The sequence below is a fragment of the Lemur catta genome, chromosome 13 (genome assembly GCF_020740605.2).
Source record: "Lemur catta isolate mLemCat1 chromosome 13, mLemCat1.pri, whole genome shotgun sequence".
In the NCBI taxonomy this organism is placed as follows: domain Eukaryota; kingdom Metazoa; phylum Chordata; class Mammalia; order Primates; family Lemuridae; genus Lemur; species Lemur catta.
The window spans coordinates 65301517-65317524 of record NC_059140.1 but is presented as its reverse complement, the minus strand read 5'-3'; the positions used below and the strand labels follow the sequence as shown (position 1 = coordinate 65317524).

Sequence of the window (16008 nt, the reverse complement as noted above, 5' to 3'; positions counted from 1 at the left end):
CTTTTTTTTTTTTTTTTTTTTTTTGAGACAGAGTCTCACTCTGTTGCCCAGGCTAGAGTGAGTGCCGTGGCATCAGCCTAGCTCACAGCAACCTCAGACTCCTGGGCTTAAGCGATCCTACTGCCTCAGCCTCCCGAGTAGCTGGGACTACAGGCATGAGCCACCATGCCCGGCTAATTTTTTTTTTGTATATATATTTTTAGTTGGCCAGATAATTTCTTTCTATTTTTTAGTAGAGACGGGGTCTCGCTCTTGCTCGGGCTGGTCTCGAACTCCTGACCTTGAGCGATCCACCCGCCTCGGCCTCCCAGAGCTAGGATTACAGGCGTGAGCCACCGTGCCCGGCTACATATACAGTCTTGATTGCAAAATGGATCTGTAGCATGACAAGGAAAAAATATGGAGCGTATTCCATGTTTAAGTTATTGGGCTACATTCTAAAATAAATGGAACCAGGACTTTTAACCTCAAGATCCTGTGACTTGCTAGGGTGCAAAAAAAACTTTCTGGAAAATCAGAGTTTGTCATGGGAACCCTGTTGCACTGGGAACAACTGAGGAAAATTGTTCTTTTTTCCTGTGTCTGTTGTATTGGGAACAACTGAGGAAAATTGGTCTTTTTTCCAACAGTCACCGAAACTCCCTTTTGGATTCAACAGTGTGATGTCTGCCCTTTCTTCAGAGCAGTGAAGAAAGGCATGATAACTGAGGGAAATGGGCCTTCCTCAGTAGACAGGTAGGCATGATGTTTTTTAAATTTAAGTGGAGCTCTTGAAAGCATTTGTTTTTACAAATAAAGTAGAGAATGACACACATGATGGATGGGATAGCTTTATAGCTGGTCAAGCATTTGTGCTCTGCAGTATGTTAACAGATTTCTATTTCAGTGTTTTCATTTATTGTTCTTAAAAATGTCCTCTCTTAACAAGAGCCTTTGTGGTGAAAAAAAATCCAGCAGCAATCTTCCGGCATCTTCTTGTGAGCCAGCAGCTGAATTATAGTGTCACATTCACAAATGAAGTGATGTAAATAGTGAATTTTATTATAATTTTTGGTTTGAGGAAGCCATGAATTTGGCCTCTAAACATGATATTCAAATGAAACTTTCTGGGAAGTTCTACAGGGCTCACCAAGGTAACCTAGAATCTCAACTAGCCTTTGGCATTATTATAAACACTCAGTGTCCCAATGGTTGAAGACATTATTTGGTAACTTAAAGAGATATTCTCAACTCAGGACCTCAAAGCTCTTACAGCTTGAAGCCCTTACAGCTCTTACAGTATGAAGACATAGGACATCTTCAGATCAACGTATCAGAGTAACACCATGCTGACATGTACAGAGTGACTTACCAATGTAGACACACTCTCTATACACACTCTGTGGAGCTTCACTGTTGGAGGATTGAGTAGGAATACAGACAGAAAGGCAAAGAGCTTCTGTCCACAATTTATGATGCTCTGTATCTGCCTGATATTTGTCTTTTTCCTAATGTTTATGTATTGCTTCACGTCCCTTGGATTTTTCCCAGGATGGAGACTGAGAAGAACACAAAACATGCCCCACAAACACTGACCAGAGGTCAAGTCAGGTAGCTTTGTTAACATAACTCTTAATACAACACACAATCTGCAGTTAATGATGGACACGTGTAGCAAACTATATACAAACAAGTCAGACCTTCCTAAGGTAGTTCAGAAATCATTGACAACATCTGAGATAATGTTTTAAGATGCTGTATTAGTCTGCTTTGCATTGCTATGAAGGAAATACCCGAGACTGGATAATTTATAAAGTAAAGAGGTTTATTTCGCTCATGTTTCTGTAGGCTGTACAAGAAGCATGTTGCCTAGGCTGGTTTTGAACTCCTGGCCTCAAGCAATCTTCCCGCCTCAGCCTTCCAAAGTGCTGGGATTACAGGCCTGAGCCACTGCACCAGTACGTTGTGCTCTAAGTGTACTGTTAAAACTCTGTAGTGGATACTTAAGGAAGTTACCAGAAAGTGATAGACACTGTGTGCTCACCTGGAGAGGATTTCAGCATAGAGTTTGTCTTCATTAAAGAATGCAAGAAACAAGTAACAGTTAACGTTTGAATGGGAGAGTGGGCAGCTGTTGCCCCACACGTGTTGGTGGGGCTTGTATCCCTTTGTTGCAGACACCCTGACGGGGCCATCAGCTTTTTAGCAGATACACGTGAACACTCTTTCATGAGCAAGACAGAACCGAGTTCACAGATACTGATAACCAATTTCTCTCTCTTCGTACTTTCTTTGGGTTTTTTTTTTTTCATGACTATGTATCTATTGCCTCATCTTGATGTGTATGCACCAGCAGAAAAATGTGCAAAAATTAGAGTTTTGTGATTTATCTAAGAATAATACAGAAAATATTGCCTTTTTGTGAGGAAAAGCAATTCTGTGCCATTTATTTCAATCTAATAAAATGTGAAATTTGTTTGGAAAACAAAGTAAAAAGAATACTGCAGAGTCACTCTCTAGATTATTTAGGTCTCTCAGGTGAATTGTGTGTGATACATACATAAGCTAATAGCGTTCAGCTTTTGTTATAAGACTGATGATGTAGATGTGAATAAATTACATTGAGGTTTTGTACAAGACATCATATGTATTGTTTTCTGATATTAACGTCCTCTTCCACCTCAAGGCACTTAGAGCTATTTTAGACAATCCTTTCCTCTCTCTGGGTATTAAAATCCCCATTCCTCAAATATACTCTGAACGAGGTCTCATTGCTGCCACTGAAGTTAGGTGTCAAACGAGGGGGAGTTAATTGAGTTTTACTGGAAAACAGCCACACTGCTTTGTTTACACGTCACCTATGGCTGCTTTTACAGCAGCACAGAATAGTTGTGGCACAGACTGAATGGTCCAAAAAGCCTAAAATATTTATTATCTGGGTCTTTACAAAAAACAGTTTGTCAACCCCTGAGCTAAATAAAACTTTGACATTTTTTGCATCTAGTATGAAAATTTTTGCTTTTAGCATCAGTTAATGTTGGTGGATGATATGATACCAAAAAATACTGGGTAGAAGCCATTCTACAGAAGGCCAAAATACTACTGCTAAAAACCACTGATTCGGATCTCTAAGGTTGCAACACAGGAAGCTGGGTTTTAACATAGTGTCCGTGGACTCTTATGCATACTCAAGTTGGAGAACCACTGGAGCCCGCTGGTCTGGCCCAGTGGATCTTGTACAGATTCCGGCTCCATAAGTCTGGAGTGGGCCCCAATGTTCTGCTTTTCTAACCAGCTCCCGAGGGATGCTGATGTTGCTGGTCCAAGGGCCTTAGTTTCCTCATCTGGAAAATGGAGATGATAAAAATCTGTATCAGGGTTGTTGTGAGTATTAAACAAAGTAATAATACACGTTTATATCCTGCTCCTACCACCCTTTTCAAGTATGTCTGTTTGAGCAAGTTACTTAATATCTTGCTTCCTATAAGTGGGGCTAATAATAATGCCCACATTATAAGACTGCTGGAAGGAGTAAATGTGATAACATAGACAAAGTACCTAGAACAGAGCCTGGAACATAGTGAATGTTCCATATGTCAGATACTGTTATTATTACTATTGTCATTATTGTTGCACAGGGTGTCTGACACATGGGGGATACTCCATCAGCTGTAGTTCCCTCCCTGTTCCCTCTCCTATCCATCCTCCCCTCCCTCCCCCTCCCTCTGGTCCCTTCTGTTGATTTTGAACATGTCTAGTTACAGAACCTCTTTATGGATGCTGATCCAGAAATACCTGAACCCAGGCGGCCCTACCTGACAGTCCAGAGGGCACCACACAAACGGGGACCCAAAAGGAGCCTGGACATTGGCTGTGCTGCCCAGGCCCAGCGGCCCACCGGCCTCAGGCAGCCTGAGGCAGAGAGCCCGGGAGAGCATGGGAAAGTGGGCTCGCCCGTCCTTCCCACCTCGTGGAGCACAGACGTTTCCAGGGCTCCCTGGACATTCTTATTCTGCAGCACATTAATCTATGTGGCACCAAGTTTACTTTTCTGAAGACGCCATTTGGGACAATACACGGAAAACCTGAGAAGTCATTTCTCTTTGGCAGCACTCCCCTCTGTAACAAAGCAAATGTTGCTGAAAGGCATCTGGATTTTGTTTCAGGCTTCTCTTTGCCTCCTTAGGGTTTAAGTGCTGCCAGGAACTGCCTTCTGAGAACTGTTTAAGAAACCTTAATTTCTAGACTCAGGGTGGTGTTCATGGTCACATTTTTTGCCCGAAATGACCTTACAAGGGCCAATCCTGTCCTCAAGGATGCACTGCCACTACAGTCCCTATCAGTGCTGCAGCCGCCTGATCTCCAGGCACTGGTCATGGAGTGCCTTCCCACACACAAGAGCAAAACTCAGTGTGAGGTGCAGTTTCTTCTACAAGCCGGCTATTCAGTCCCCACCAAGCACCACCAGTATCAGCAGAGCCAGCTGTAGATACAATGTCTTTATGATCAACTCCACAGACCTCCAGTTTGTTTTGTTGTGAGAACATTCTGTCTAAATACATTGCTAGGACTAACATTCCCAACCAATAGGACCTAGAATTTTATCTCTAGATAAGAGAAGATTCAGGCTATCTGTAGAGAATAAGCTAATGAAAGATGAAAGGGAGAGGGACAATAATGAATGGTATTGAGCATCCATTCTTTGCTAGGCACTGCACTACTTAGGATCATTTAGTCTTCATGAAAATTTGTGATAAACATATTACCACCATCCTTTCCTTCCATGCTTCCCCTCCTATCTTCCTTCAACTCTTTCTCTCTTCCTCACTCCCTGGATAATTCAGTCAAAAAGCCATTTGACGGCCCCTCCCCTTGGAGGAAGGGGAAGTGGAGGCAGACAAAAGGGCTGGGAAGTCGAGGAGGCAACTAGGGTGCTAGGGAGACTGGTCACTTACAGGGGAATTGAGGGAAAATAAAAGAAAGGAAGGACAGGGGCTGCTCATTTAGCCCGGATCCCAGAGCCAATCCACAGGAGCAGAGCTGCAGGCATGTAATGTGAGCCAGAAGTAAACCTTTGTTGGGGCAAGCCACTGGGGTTTGCTGGTCATTTGTTACCCAAAACAAACTGGGTCTAGGCTGACTGATACAATTAACTGGTAAATTACTTGTATGGTTAGAGTGTGAATATAGGTTGTCGACCTATGCTCTTTCTACATGATATAAAGAATGATTTATTGATTTTAAAACCATTTTGTTGATTAAGCTGGTTAACATATTGGATAGTGCAGATATATTAATAAAATAGTTCCTTCATTGAAAAAATTTCTACTGGACAGTGTTGATGGAGGCCATAAAACAAGTCTTAACAAATTTCAAAGAACTGGTATCATACAGATCATATTCTCTAGATATAAACTTTACACTAGAAATCAATAACAAAATAACTTTTAAAAAACTCAACTTACTACTATAAGACCAGTTTTTGAAAAACAAAGAAAAAACTCACATATGGATTTTTTAAAATCATATTTCCAAGTAATCCATAAGTCAAATTAAAAAATCACTGGGAACATTCAATATATTAATACAGACTGATAATGAATTTATGGGATGCTGGTAAGGCAATACTTAGAAATTTTACCTTTAAATGCTTATGCAAAAAATAAATCTAAAAACTAACAAGCTAAACAGTCAACTGAAGAAGTTATAAAATAATAATAGAAAAAATGCATAATAAAAGAAATAAAAAATAAAATTTATAATATAGAAAACAAAGCTATCATAGGTTCGGCAAAAAGATTATTATTATTATTTTTTTTTTTTTGAGACAGAGTCTCACTCTGTTGCCCGGGCTAGAGTGAGTGCCGTGGCGTCAGCCTAGCTCACAAGCAACCTCAAACTCCTGGGCTCAAGCAATTCCCCTGCCTCAACCTCCCGAGTAGCTGGGACTACAGGCACGGGCCACCATGCCCGGCTAATTTTTCTACATATATATATATATTTTAGCTGTCCATATAATTTCTTTCTATCTTTTTAGTAGAGACGGGTCTCACTTTTGCTCAGGCTGGTCTTGAACTCCTGAGCTCAAACGATCCACCCACCTCGGCCTCTCAGAGTGCTAAGATTACAGGATTGAGCCACCGCGCCCAGCCAAAAAGATTATTTTATGAAAAGAAAGCTGGAGATGGCCACAATGTCCTATACTCGAATAAACTGTGGTGCATACCTACAATGAAATACTATACAGTAGTGAAAATGAACCCCAGCCATACCATCAACATTGAAGGAAGATTCTCACTTCGATACTTTACAGAATGATATGCTTTCATAACTTTCCGCTTTTGCTTTCATAGTCTGAGAGCAGTTTTTGTGTCTTGCTGTTTGTCAGCATTTCAGATTGTGATAGCAGAACGAGTTGGTGATGGAAACTGGCCTCTGAGTCACTGGGGAGGGAGGGGCTTCGTTTTGAGTGGTGCCTGGACACTTCAATAAAATAAATGCATTAGGCACAAACCCACAATGTCAGGCTACCTCTCAGAGTTTTCAGGGGCCACTTGCTGCTCCTTCCTCCCCTCACCTTTTTCCCAATTACAGTTTCACCTCTTAATTCTTCATGTTCTTGATAAGAAGCAGAACGTCCCTATTGTGTTCTACGGAACCAGGTTCCCCAGCACTGGCCAATTTCTGATGATAGCAGCATCCTAGACCTCCGAGCTCCCATCCCCCTCATCCCCCCACCCTGGGTTCTCTAAAACCTTGACCATGACAGAATGAGGTAGGTTTCCATTTCGGCTTTCATTTGCTCTTTGGCGAAAATTCTCAATTCTCTGCATCCATCACCTCATCAGAGTCTGCGCAAACTGGGACCTCGAGCCAAGAAATCCTCTAGTAACCTTCCCTCAAGACAAGACAAACAAGATAACCAAATACAGGCGTCAAGCTTTTTATAGCTCAGGGCTTCAGGTCCCAGCCCAAGGGGTAGCTTTACGCCGCCGCGGCCCCGGCTCGCTCTGACGTCATTCAAGGCGCCCGGAAGTGGCGGCCGGGCTTGAGGCGTCATCTGGCTGCGCCTAGTAGGCCGTTGCTGTACAGTTGCTGGGAGGAGGCGAGAGGGGGAGCTGCTGGGGCAAGATCATGCCTGACAGGGAGAGGTTTCCTGGGCCGCACAAGACGCTAGGCTTGGGATGAAAGAAGCAGGGCAGATGCAAAATCTGGAGGGCGCGGAGGCTAGGCAGTCAGTCAGCACCCAGACTGTCAGCATGACCGGTGAGTGCCCGAGACCTGCTCCTGCCACCCCACCTTTCGCTCTGTCCCGTGCGTGTCCCGCCTTGAACTCCGGATTCCTTGCCTGCCCCTCTTCGCCTGCCAAGCTGCTCCTTTAAGCTCATTCCCGCCCTGGGTACGTCCCCGCCTTGGTCACCGGGACCTCTCGGCCCTGCCGCACCGGCTTTTGAAGTCTCCCTCATTGCCCCGTTTACTATTTCTTGTAGGACCTAGAACCAGGATCTCAGGAGTTGGAGAGCTTGAAAATTTACCAAACCACACTTTTACCTGGATTCCCAAATATACTGCATGTGACGCTTTCTTAAGTTTCGACTGCTTTACCTCCGAAGGTCACCGCATTTTTAAGGCCGTGTTCTAATCAATGCCCTTGTAGCAATGCCCCATCACAGTCCAAAGAAAAGCTTGTTCCGAGACAACGTCAGATGCGAGGACGTCTCACAGCTAACTTTGGGTTATTCCCATAGCCACGTGCATTCGTTGTTCGTTGTACAGTTTTTTTCTGCCAGGTGAGGGCTGGAGAAGGAGGGCCCCAGCTTTGGAAAGTGCCTCAGGAGGTTGCCACAAGTGAGGGTCAAAGTGTCTCATGCTAAGAAAGCTGATTCTCTTGTTCTCTAATCCTTTTTTTCTGCTGCCTGATAAAGCAGCTGAGCCAAGTCTGTAGTACCCAAGTGGCGTTGAGCTTGGTTACTATTTTCATCATTAGTAAAATTTTAAAGTGTTTGCTTTCTCTTTTGTAGGTCAAATACCAAGACTTTCTAAAGTCAACCTTTTCACTCTGCTCAGTCTCTGGATGGAGCTCTTCCCAGCGGAAGCCCAAAGGCCAAAGTCTCAGGTATAATTTATTTCTGTAATTTTTCCTCTTAGAAGAGCAATGGTTTAAAATTTGATTTTATTGCTCCAGTTTCTGTCACACTTATAAACCAAACTCAACAAACCTTAAGATTTGAAAAATATCTTTATGGTTTAGCTTGGTACTTGTAACTCATAGCTGTGGTAGCTCATCTTTCTGATCTAAAAATAGAATACTTTGTCAGTACTGTGCCATGTTTATCAGGTAATAATGGTATTTATATGTTGGTTTGGCTAATAAGAATATTGTCTATACCACATAATTTATCACCCAATTTTATACTGTTGGTGTTTTGACTAGGTAGTTTTTCCCTCTCCACCGAACTGTAAATTGCTTGAAGATAGAGACTATGTCTTATTTTATCTGGTATGTACCGGTTAACATCTACCATTATAAGGGGTAATCTATGAATGCTCCTTGGTTTCTTGTTCAATGTAAGTAGTCTCCTTTTTGCATCTCAAACGAGATGATCAAAAAGGGTTAGGAATGTACAGTATGAATAATCATAAAAGCCAATAAATTGGAAGTATATATGTCCTACATCTTTTTTTTCTCTTACCCTTGGGGCAGCAAGGTGCTATGTTCTCGTCATTTTGCTCCATGTTTGGAATGGCATGATGCTGAGTTCTGACCATTTCAGTTTGGTAATTTTGGAAGTTTAGAGTGTTGCCATTAATTTTTACAGGGAGCTACAGTCATATTGTGGAAAGTAATGTTAGGTTAAGTGAGGCATTTAAGACGTTTTTGAAAACAGAGGAAAAAGAAGAGAGGGGGATGTGGAAAACCCCCCGTGGATTTGCACCATTCTAACAAAATCACTGTTAACATTTTGATACTTTCCTTCCCATCTTTTTTTAAACATAAGGTTTTTTATTTCACTCTTACAACATTGTAATTATATTCTGTATGTGCTCACTGAGTTTTCCAGCTTACCAATAATTCTGCTGAAAGGTTGCTTTAGATTTTCCAGAGAAAGACTTTTTAAATTCTTAAATTCCCACAATATTCTAGAAGGCCATTCATGACCACCTGCTTTTTTCCTATTCATTTTGGACATCTTTTTTTTTTTTTTTTTTATTGTGGATGAAATTGTATGTTTGGTGCTGGAGACACAAAGAAGAAAATATGTGGTCCTTGTTTTCTAATGGGAGAAAAATTAGGAATTTAAACAATTAATTAAGATACAATTAGATGGTACAGCTGAGTACAAAGTATAAGCAGAGATGCTACTAAGACTGAGGGCTAGGCTCTGTGGAAGGAAGGAGTGGAGGGGGGGTAATATTTGCACTGAGACATGAAGGATGAGTAGATATTTGCTCAAGCCAAGGGGCTCTACATGGAAAAGCTTAGAGGGATGAGGAAATTTGTGGTACTCATTCCAGAAGGTAAAACTGGGTGGAGGGAGGAGACTGGGAAGGAATCATATCATAAAAATCATTATATGTCTTGCAAAGGAGTTTAGATTTTTTTGTCCTATCAGTACTGGGATTGCATTGAGGAATTTTCACAGGAAATGAGGGAATTCACTATTTATGATAAAATGATATCTCTTGCAGTAGTTTTCTCCCCCAATTCCTATGTGAAATGTTTTATAAACAGTAAAACATTATTAAAAATATTATGCATTGTTGTTCCCTATTTCTCAACACAGCCAGCCCCCACCCTGGCTCCATATTTTATTAATGGCTTTGAGAAAGCTCTTCATTTCCTTCATGAATTTTTAAGTCCCTTTACTCTTTCTACTTGTTATAGCTTAGCATTATTTTATGAAAATAGAAGATTTCCAAGCTGTCAAGGATTTTTTGGGTTTGTTTTTTTGCAGATAAAATTTATTTTAAAGAGCCAAATTAAGAGCAAACGTTAGAGATTTAAGACTTTAAAAGTTATGTTTACAAAGGTGGGCATGTTAGAGATTGAATCCTAATTTTGAAGAAGCTTTTTTTCTTCTTTCAAAATTTTTTTTCTGACATCTAGGAAGAATTTTTCTTATTTTAATACCCAGATTTGATTTCACTTTAGTTCTGTTTTATACACCCTCACAATCCTGTGCTGAAATTAAGTTCTTTTTCAACAAACAGGCACAAGTTACATTTAATTAGTGAATAATGATATTTAAGTTTCTATTAGGGAGGAAGTGATGGGCCAACTAATGGCTGAAGATCATTTGCAAATAATACTCACCGTACTGTTTCATAATAATTTATAGAGATAAATATGTAGCCTGAGAAAATAACTGAGATGAAGCTTTCAGTTAGCATTTTGTTAAAAAAAAAAAAATAGTGCCAAGTAAATTTCAGAGTTATAAAACTACATTAGTAACAAGATTTTATGCTTTATATCTTGTTTAACAAAAGATCAAGTTTATGACTCCATGTTTTCCCCCAAGTCAACAACTCTCAGTTTTCTTGGCATCTCGTTCCTTCATCTGGCAGGCTCCATGGAAGTTTTTAAAATGAAAGAAATCAGTCTTTTGTTTTAAATATTTTATTTGGAATCTTAGAAATCTGACTTGTACTCATATCTGTTTAAAGTTTTTAAATTGAAGTTAAAACAGACATAGAAATGAATACAAAGGGCATCAAAACAGAACAAAGAAAATCCATGTCTTATGAATGTCAGCCAACCTGGAAATAAGATTGCCTTGGACACATGAAACGTTATCACTTTTATATTCTGGTCCTGGAGCTTGCCCTGCTTCTGTTCACTGCATTGATGTCTTTCCAGCTGTGCTCCCACACCCATATTTCGTAGGACCACAGCTATCAAGCCACAGTGTTGGGTAGGCCTCCACCTCTGTTCCTTACCTGAAGGTCTTGGGACCCAGATTCCCCACTTGGGCTGGGGGATCCTCAGGATTACTCTAGCAGTGATCTTATGAGTTAAATAGGCTTTTGCATATTAGCTTGGGAACTTGACTATCATTTTTAATATTGTTTATATGAGAACATGCATTTTAAATTCCAAAACAGATTTATCAAATATTTAGAACGTAATTATTTGCAGGTTATCAGCTACTTGTGTTTCTAATGTCAGTAAAGCAGAGGCATATAATAATTTCATTAGTTCTTCTCATGTTATGGCCATTGCAAAGAAGCCAGTGATAACGTAGGGGAAGAATACAAAAATGCAAGGAGCATATTGCACCCTGCTTTTATTTATTATACAAACATTATAGTTGAAACTGAAGATTTAATCTACAACTGCAACATTAAAAAATCGTACCATTTGTGTATTTTTTCTCTCCTGGGCTTCCTTTTTGTACTAATTAATATATACATATAATTTTGCAGATAATTGCAATCATAGCAGAAATAAAATTTTGTATTTGACATTGTACTGCTATGGAGTTTATATATTAATAATTTTAAATTGTATAATAGGAATACATCTAGATTTCATACTGTTAGTATATGTCACCATTGCATTGTTTTTATATTTGTGAAAATATTAAATTCCTAAAAATGATACCCAATTTTTGTGCTCAATATTTCTTTACCATTTGCTAGAATATAATTTTTCGGTTAATTGCACATGGTGTTCAAAATGTTAAGTAAGGTCTTTTTCCTATTAAAAGAAAAAAAATGTGCTTTAAGCTAAAGTAATAAGATCACTTCACTTGAATTCTTTATTCTGCTTTTGTTATAGAAAGTAAATCATAGAAAGTCCAAGATACAAATTGACATGTAATTGTGTTGGAAATATTGCGTTTGACACTTTACCAACCTTTTGTCTTTTTTAAAGTATTTTTATGAGTTCCCAAAGTAATGTTGTTCATTATTTATAAAATGGACAGAAGAAAAAAATTCCTCATAATTCTACCACCCAGAGACCACTGACATTTTTGTATCATTTTCTAATCTTTTTTCTCAATTTCCTTTACTCATATGAGACCATTTAATTCTGGATCTGACCCTTTTCGCTTAACATAAGAAAATACTTATGCTATAATGTTATAACGGAGCAGCAGCTTAAACTAGTGTTTTAAGAGTAGCTAGTGGTTTTGTGGCCAGCTTACCTGGGTTCAAATCCTGGCCCCACCTCTTCTTAGTTGTGTAACCTTGGGTAAGTTACTTTACCTCTTGTGTCAGCTTCCTCATATGTCAAATGGAATGTTACTAGTACATAATAAATATATGGGGCTTTTATAAGAAATTAATGAGTTAATATTTGCAAAACTCTTTCATAGTGCCTGGCTCATGCAATGTACTATGTTTTTTACTACCATTTTGTTAATAATTGCATAACAGTTTATTGATGAACCTGTCTGCTCCCTCATTATTGAACGTTTAAATTGTCTGTAATTTTTACCAGCCTTAGTGTGTTAACTTACAACCACTTCTAAACATAACTGATGTGAGTTTTTTTATGTTGTCAAACACTTACACTGTATGGATACTCTTTAAGGACTATTCAGCAAGGTATACATTGAGTATAAAAACTAAGAATTTTTAAGAGTCTAGTCCAAAACTAAATAAGTGAGTGGGAGAGAAAGTAGTTGTTTATGAGACTCTGGGGTGGGGAGGAAACACAGTTAATGAAAAGTTTTGGAGTAGAAATCAAGCACTATGAAAATGGCTGTCATTTAAAAATATTTCTCCTACTGTTGCATAGATACTCAGTTTAAGTTAGACTTATCTAAATTGCCTGAATATTACTTTAAGAATAAGAATTAGAGTAATTGCATTGTTCCCTCATTTTTTCTACACATCTTATATCATCCCTCTCTCCTCTTTCCGTTGTGTCTGCTGGTACCTTATCTTCATGCTGAAGGACCTCACTTTTCCAAAACAGAAGCAATGTAGCAGAATGGTTAAGACAATGGATTTAGGGCTAGATCTTGGCTTACCCATTTATTAGCTGTGTGACCATGGTAAAGTTACTTAATCTCTCTCAGCCACAATTTCCTGATTTGTAAAATGTGAATAATAGTAGCTACTTTATAAAGTTGTGAGAATTAAATGAGATAATTTAGGGCCTGGTACATGGTAAACACTCAGAAGATGTTAGCTACTGTTTGTTATGATTTTCACTCATATAATTACCACCACTACTACCACCCACACCCCTGTCGTTTGACTACCAACACCATCTCTTCCTCTATTTCCTGTTATGCTTAAACAGAAACCTCATTACCAGGACATAGGTTTTCTTACAAACTTCTCCTTGGAGGCTAGTCCTTTTTTAATATCTAACACTTGTTTCATAAAACTAAGAGGTCAACATTCACAAAGTTTCCCATTCCTATTTTAAAACTTTCTCCAATTTATGAACTATCCCACCCACTTCGGGGCTCACAGAATTCTATATCACCTTGTCTTAATCATCTATTCACTCTATAGTCGCTTTCCTGTGTTCATAAATCATAAGCTCTATGGGAGTTATATCCTGAGCTGCTAGGTCTGTGGCTGGCATATAGCAAAGACTCAGTAAGTATTTTTTGAACTAATAAATGAAGGACTTTGGCTCCTGCCTCAAAACTTTCTGTTTTCAGTTTCACTTTTAGAGATGATTTGTGGACATCCCTATATTCATTTTCTATTGCTGCTATAACAAATTACCAGGAAGTTGGTACCTTAAAACAACACAAATTTATTACTCTATACTTCGGTAGGTCAAAGTCTGAAATGGGTTTTACTGGGCTAAAATCAAAGTGTTAGAAAGGCTTAGTTCCTTCTGGAGGCTCTAGGGAAGAATCCGTTTTTTTCCCTTTTCTGGCTTCCAGAGGCTGCCTGCATTCCTTGGTTCGTGGACCCATTCCATCTTCAAAGCCAGCAATGGCCTTGAGCCTCTCTCATGTTGCTTCACTCACTCTGACTCTCCTGCCTCCCTCTTTCACTTACAATGAGCCTTGTGATAACATTGGGGCCACTAGGTAATCCAGGATTATCTCCCCATCTCAAGGTAGATGGTTAGCAGCCTCAGTTCCAACTGTGACCTGAATTCCCCCTTGCCTTGTAACATAACACAGTCATAGGTTCCAAGGACTGGGACAGGGAGGTCTTTGGAAGGGGGCATTATTCTGCCTACGACAGTCCATATCCGATACCTTTGCTACATAGTTCCTTATCTTCTCAATTCCAGTTGATTTACTTCTATTCTACTTTAGTCATTCATAGCCATACTTTAGACTTTTCCATTGCTCAAAACTGCTCCAATTCTGAAATCTTAAACTTCAGAATTTAATTTTCTATCACAATTCAAATTCTAATTTTCTATCACAATTTCTAACCGCAATTTCTAATTTTGGAAAGAATGGTCCCAAGCCAAGGAAACCAGCCTTTAAATATGGGAATATTGAATTAATCATGTCTTATATACTAATATTTTTTCCCTTTAATCTAATTTTTATTAGAAAAATGAAGAGGGAAAGCATGGATCCTTAGGAGATAATGAAGAGGTGGCCAGAGTATCTACTGACAAAAAACAGGTGAATTTTTATGATTTTTTTAAAAAAAGATACATGTGCTCATAATAACAAAGCAAAAGGAATAGTATAAAGTAGAGTAAAAGTCCCTCCTATATTCAAGATCCCCATTCTTATTTCCAAGGGAGGTTTTTTATATACTCTTCTGAAAATACTCAGTGTCTTTACAAGACTATATGTCTCTCCTTTTTAAAAAGAAAAGTACAGATGTGATTGGTCTACGATATGCTCCTATATCTTGCTTTTTTATTTTTAATTTTCAGATTAACTCTTGGCACCTTCTAATATTAGTTCCTATAGATGTGTTGAGAAACACTCTTCCTTAGTTCTCTCACACTACCACACATCCTGCTGGTTATGCTAAGCATGCAAAGCCCTAACTGCTCTTTATTTGGGCCGTTTCTCAGAGTTGTGTTAGCACTGAGCATCCTTGAGAGTTGAGGTAATGTCTCCCGCCAGGGCAAAGAGCAAATTGGCTTACTGTTTGCTATGAAACGGCAGGCTCCCCAAGCTCAGTGTTCCTTTCCTATAACACAACCCACTGTGTGTCCAGGCAGCCATTTGTGTCCATCTGGATTACCCCTCATGAGGCTTGAGGGCAAAACAGTTACACACATGATACTCATACTGCTTGCTGTGCTGTGAATAATAAAGTCCTTTGTTTCTGACCCAGGAGTTTCATGTCTTCTGCTAATAGCCACGAAACAGTAACAGGTGAACTAATTAGTTGGTAAGCTGGGTAAAATCAAAGCCCAGACCTGAAAGATGAATCTTGTTCTTTTTAATATTGCATACTATTTCCTTGTTACTCTACTCTTTTGAATTTTCCAGAGATTCCAATTCATTGGGTGTGGAGTGGAGACTGAGCATGTACATTTTGAAAAGAGTTACTTTGATGATTCTGATGTATATTCCTGGAGATTTCCTGATTAGTTCTGAGAGTGAGTCTCTAAAATGCCCAACAAGAATATAGAAATAATTGGTGTCAGATTATTTAGATGTTTTCATTATAAGAAAGGCAAAGGGAAAAAAATAGTTAATCATCATTTAAGTAAATATACTAGTTCATATACAAAACAGACTGTCCTCTTTGCCCATGTTTTAATGTAAAACTTTGTGACTAGGATTACATAGACAACTTGCCAAGATGTTAGTGAAGTAAAGCAAAATCAAGATCCAGAACAGTGATTCACTGAAAAGATTCAGTCCTCTGGGAGTTGCAGTAAGTGGAAGTGCCAGAATGGAATGCAACTTAGGCTTTTATTTGTTTTGTTTGGTTAAGTTTGGGTTGGATAAGTCTTTGTCTCAAACTTGATATTGTGATCTTAGCTAGAAGTAAAATGAAAAAAAAAAAAAAAAAATTTCCTGAGGTAAAAGGGACGTTAGACCAAAAAAAAAAAAAAAGGATAAATGTGGCCCAAAAGGTTTTTCTAATAAAAAATAAATTGATGCATATGCTACTCATTCATTA

The 16008-nt window shown here is 39.0% G+C and overlaps 1 protein-coding gene across 3 annotated transcripts in view; it reads left to right on the top strand.

Annotated features, from left to right (window-relative positions):
- The first annotated feature begins 7042 nt into the window (after positions 1 to 7042).
- CDADC1 (cytidine and dCMP deaminase domain containing 1) overlaps positions 7043 to 16008 on the top strand; it is a 35241-nt gene continuing 26275 nt past the window's right edge. For 2 of the 3 annotated variants that reach the window (XM_045567129.1, XM_045567130.1), the window contains exons 1-3: positions 7043 to 7245; positions 8001 to 8095; positions 14466 to 14540. In XM_045567129.1, coding sequence (XP_045423085.1) covers positions 7164 to 7245; positions 8001 to 8095; positions 14466 to 14540 — 252 coding nt within the window. In that variant the 5' untranslated portion in view covers positions 7043 to 7163. Of the gene's footprint in view, positions 7246 to 8000; positions 8096 to 14463; positions 14541 to 15368; positions 15479 to 16008 lie in introns of those variants that run through there. The other variant, XM_045567131.1, reaches the window with a different exon arrangement.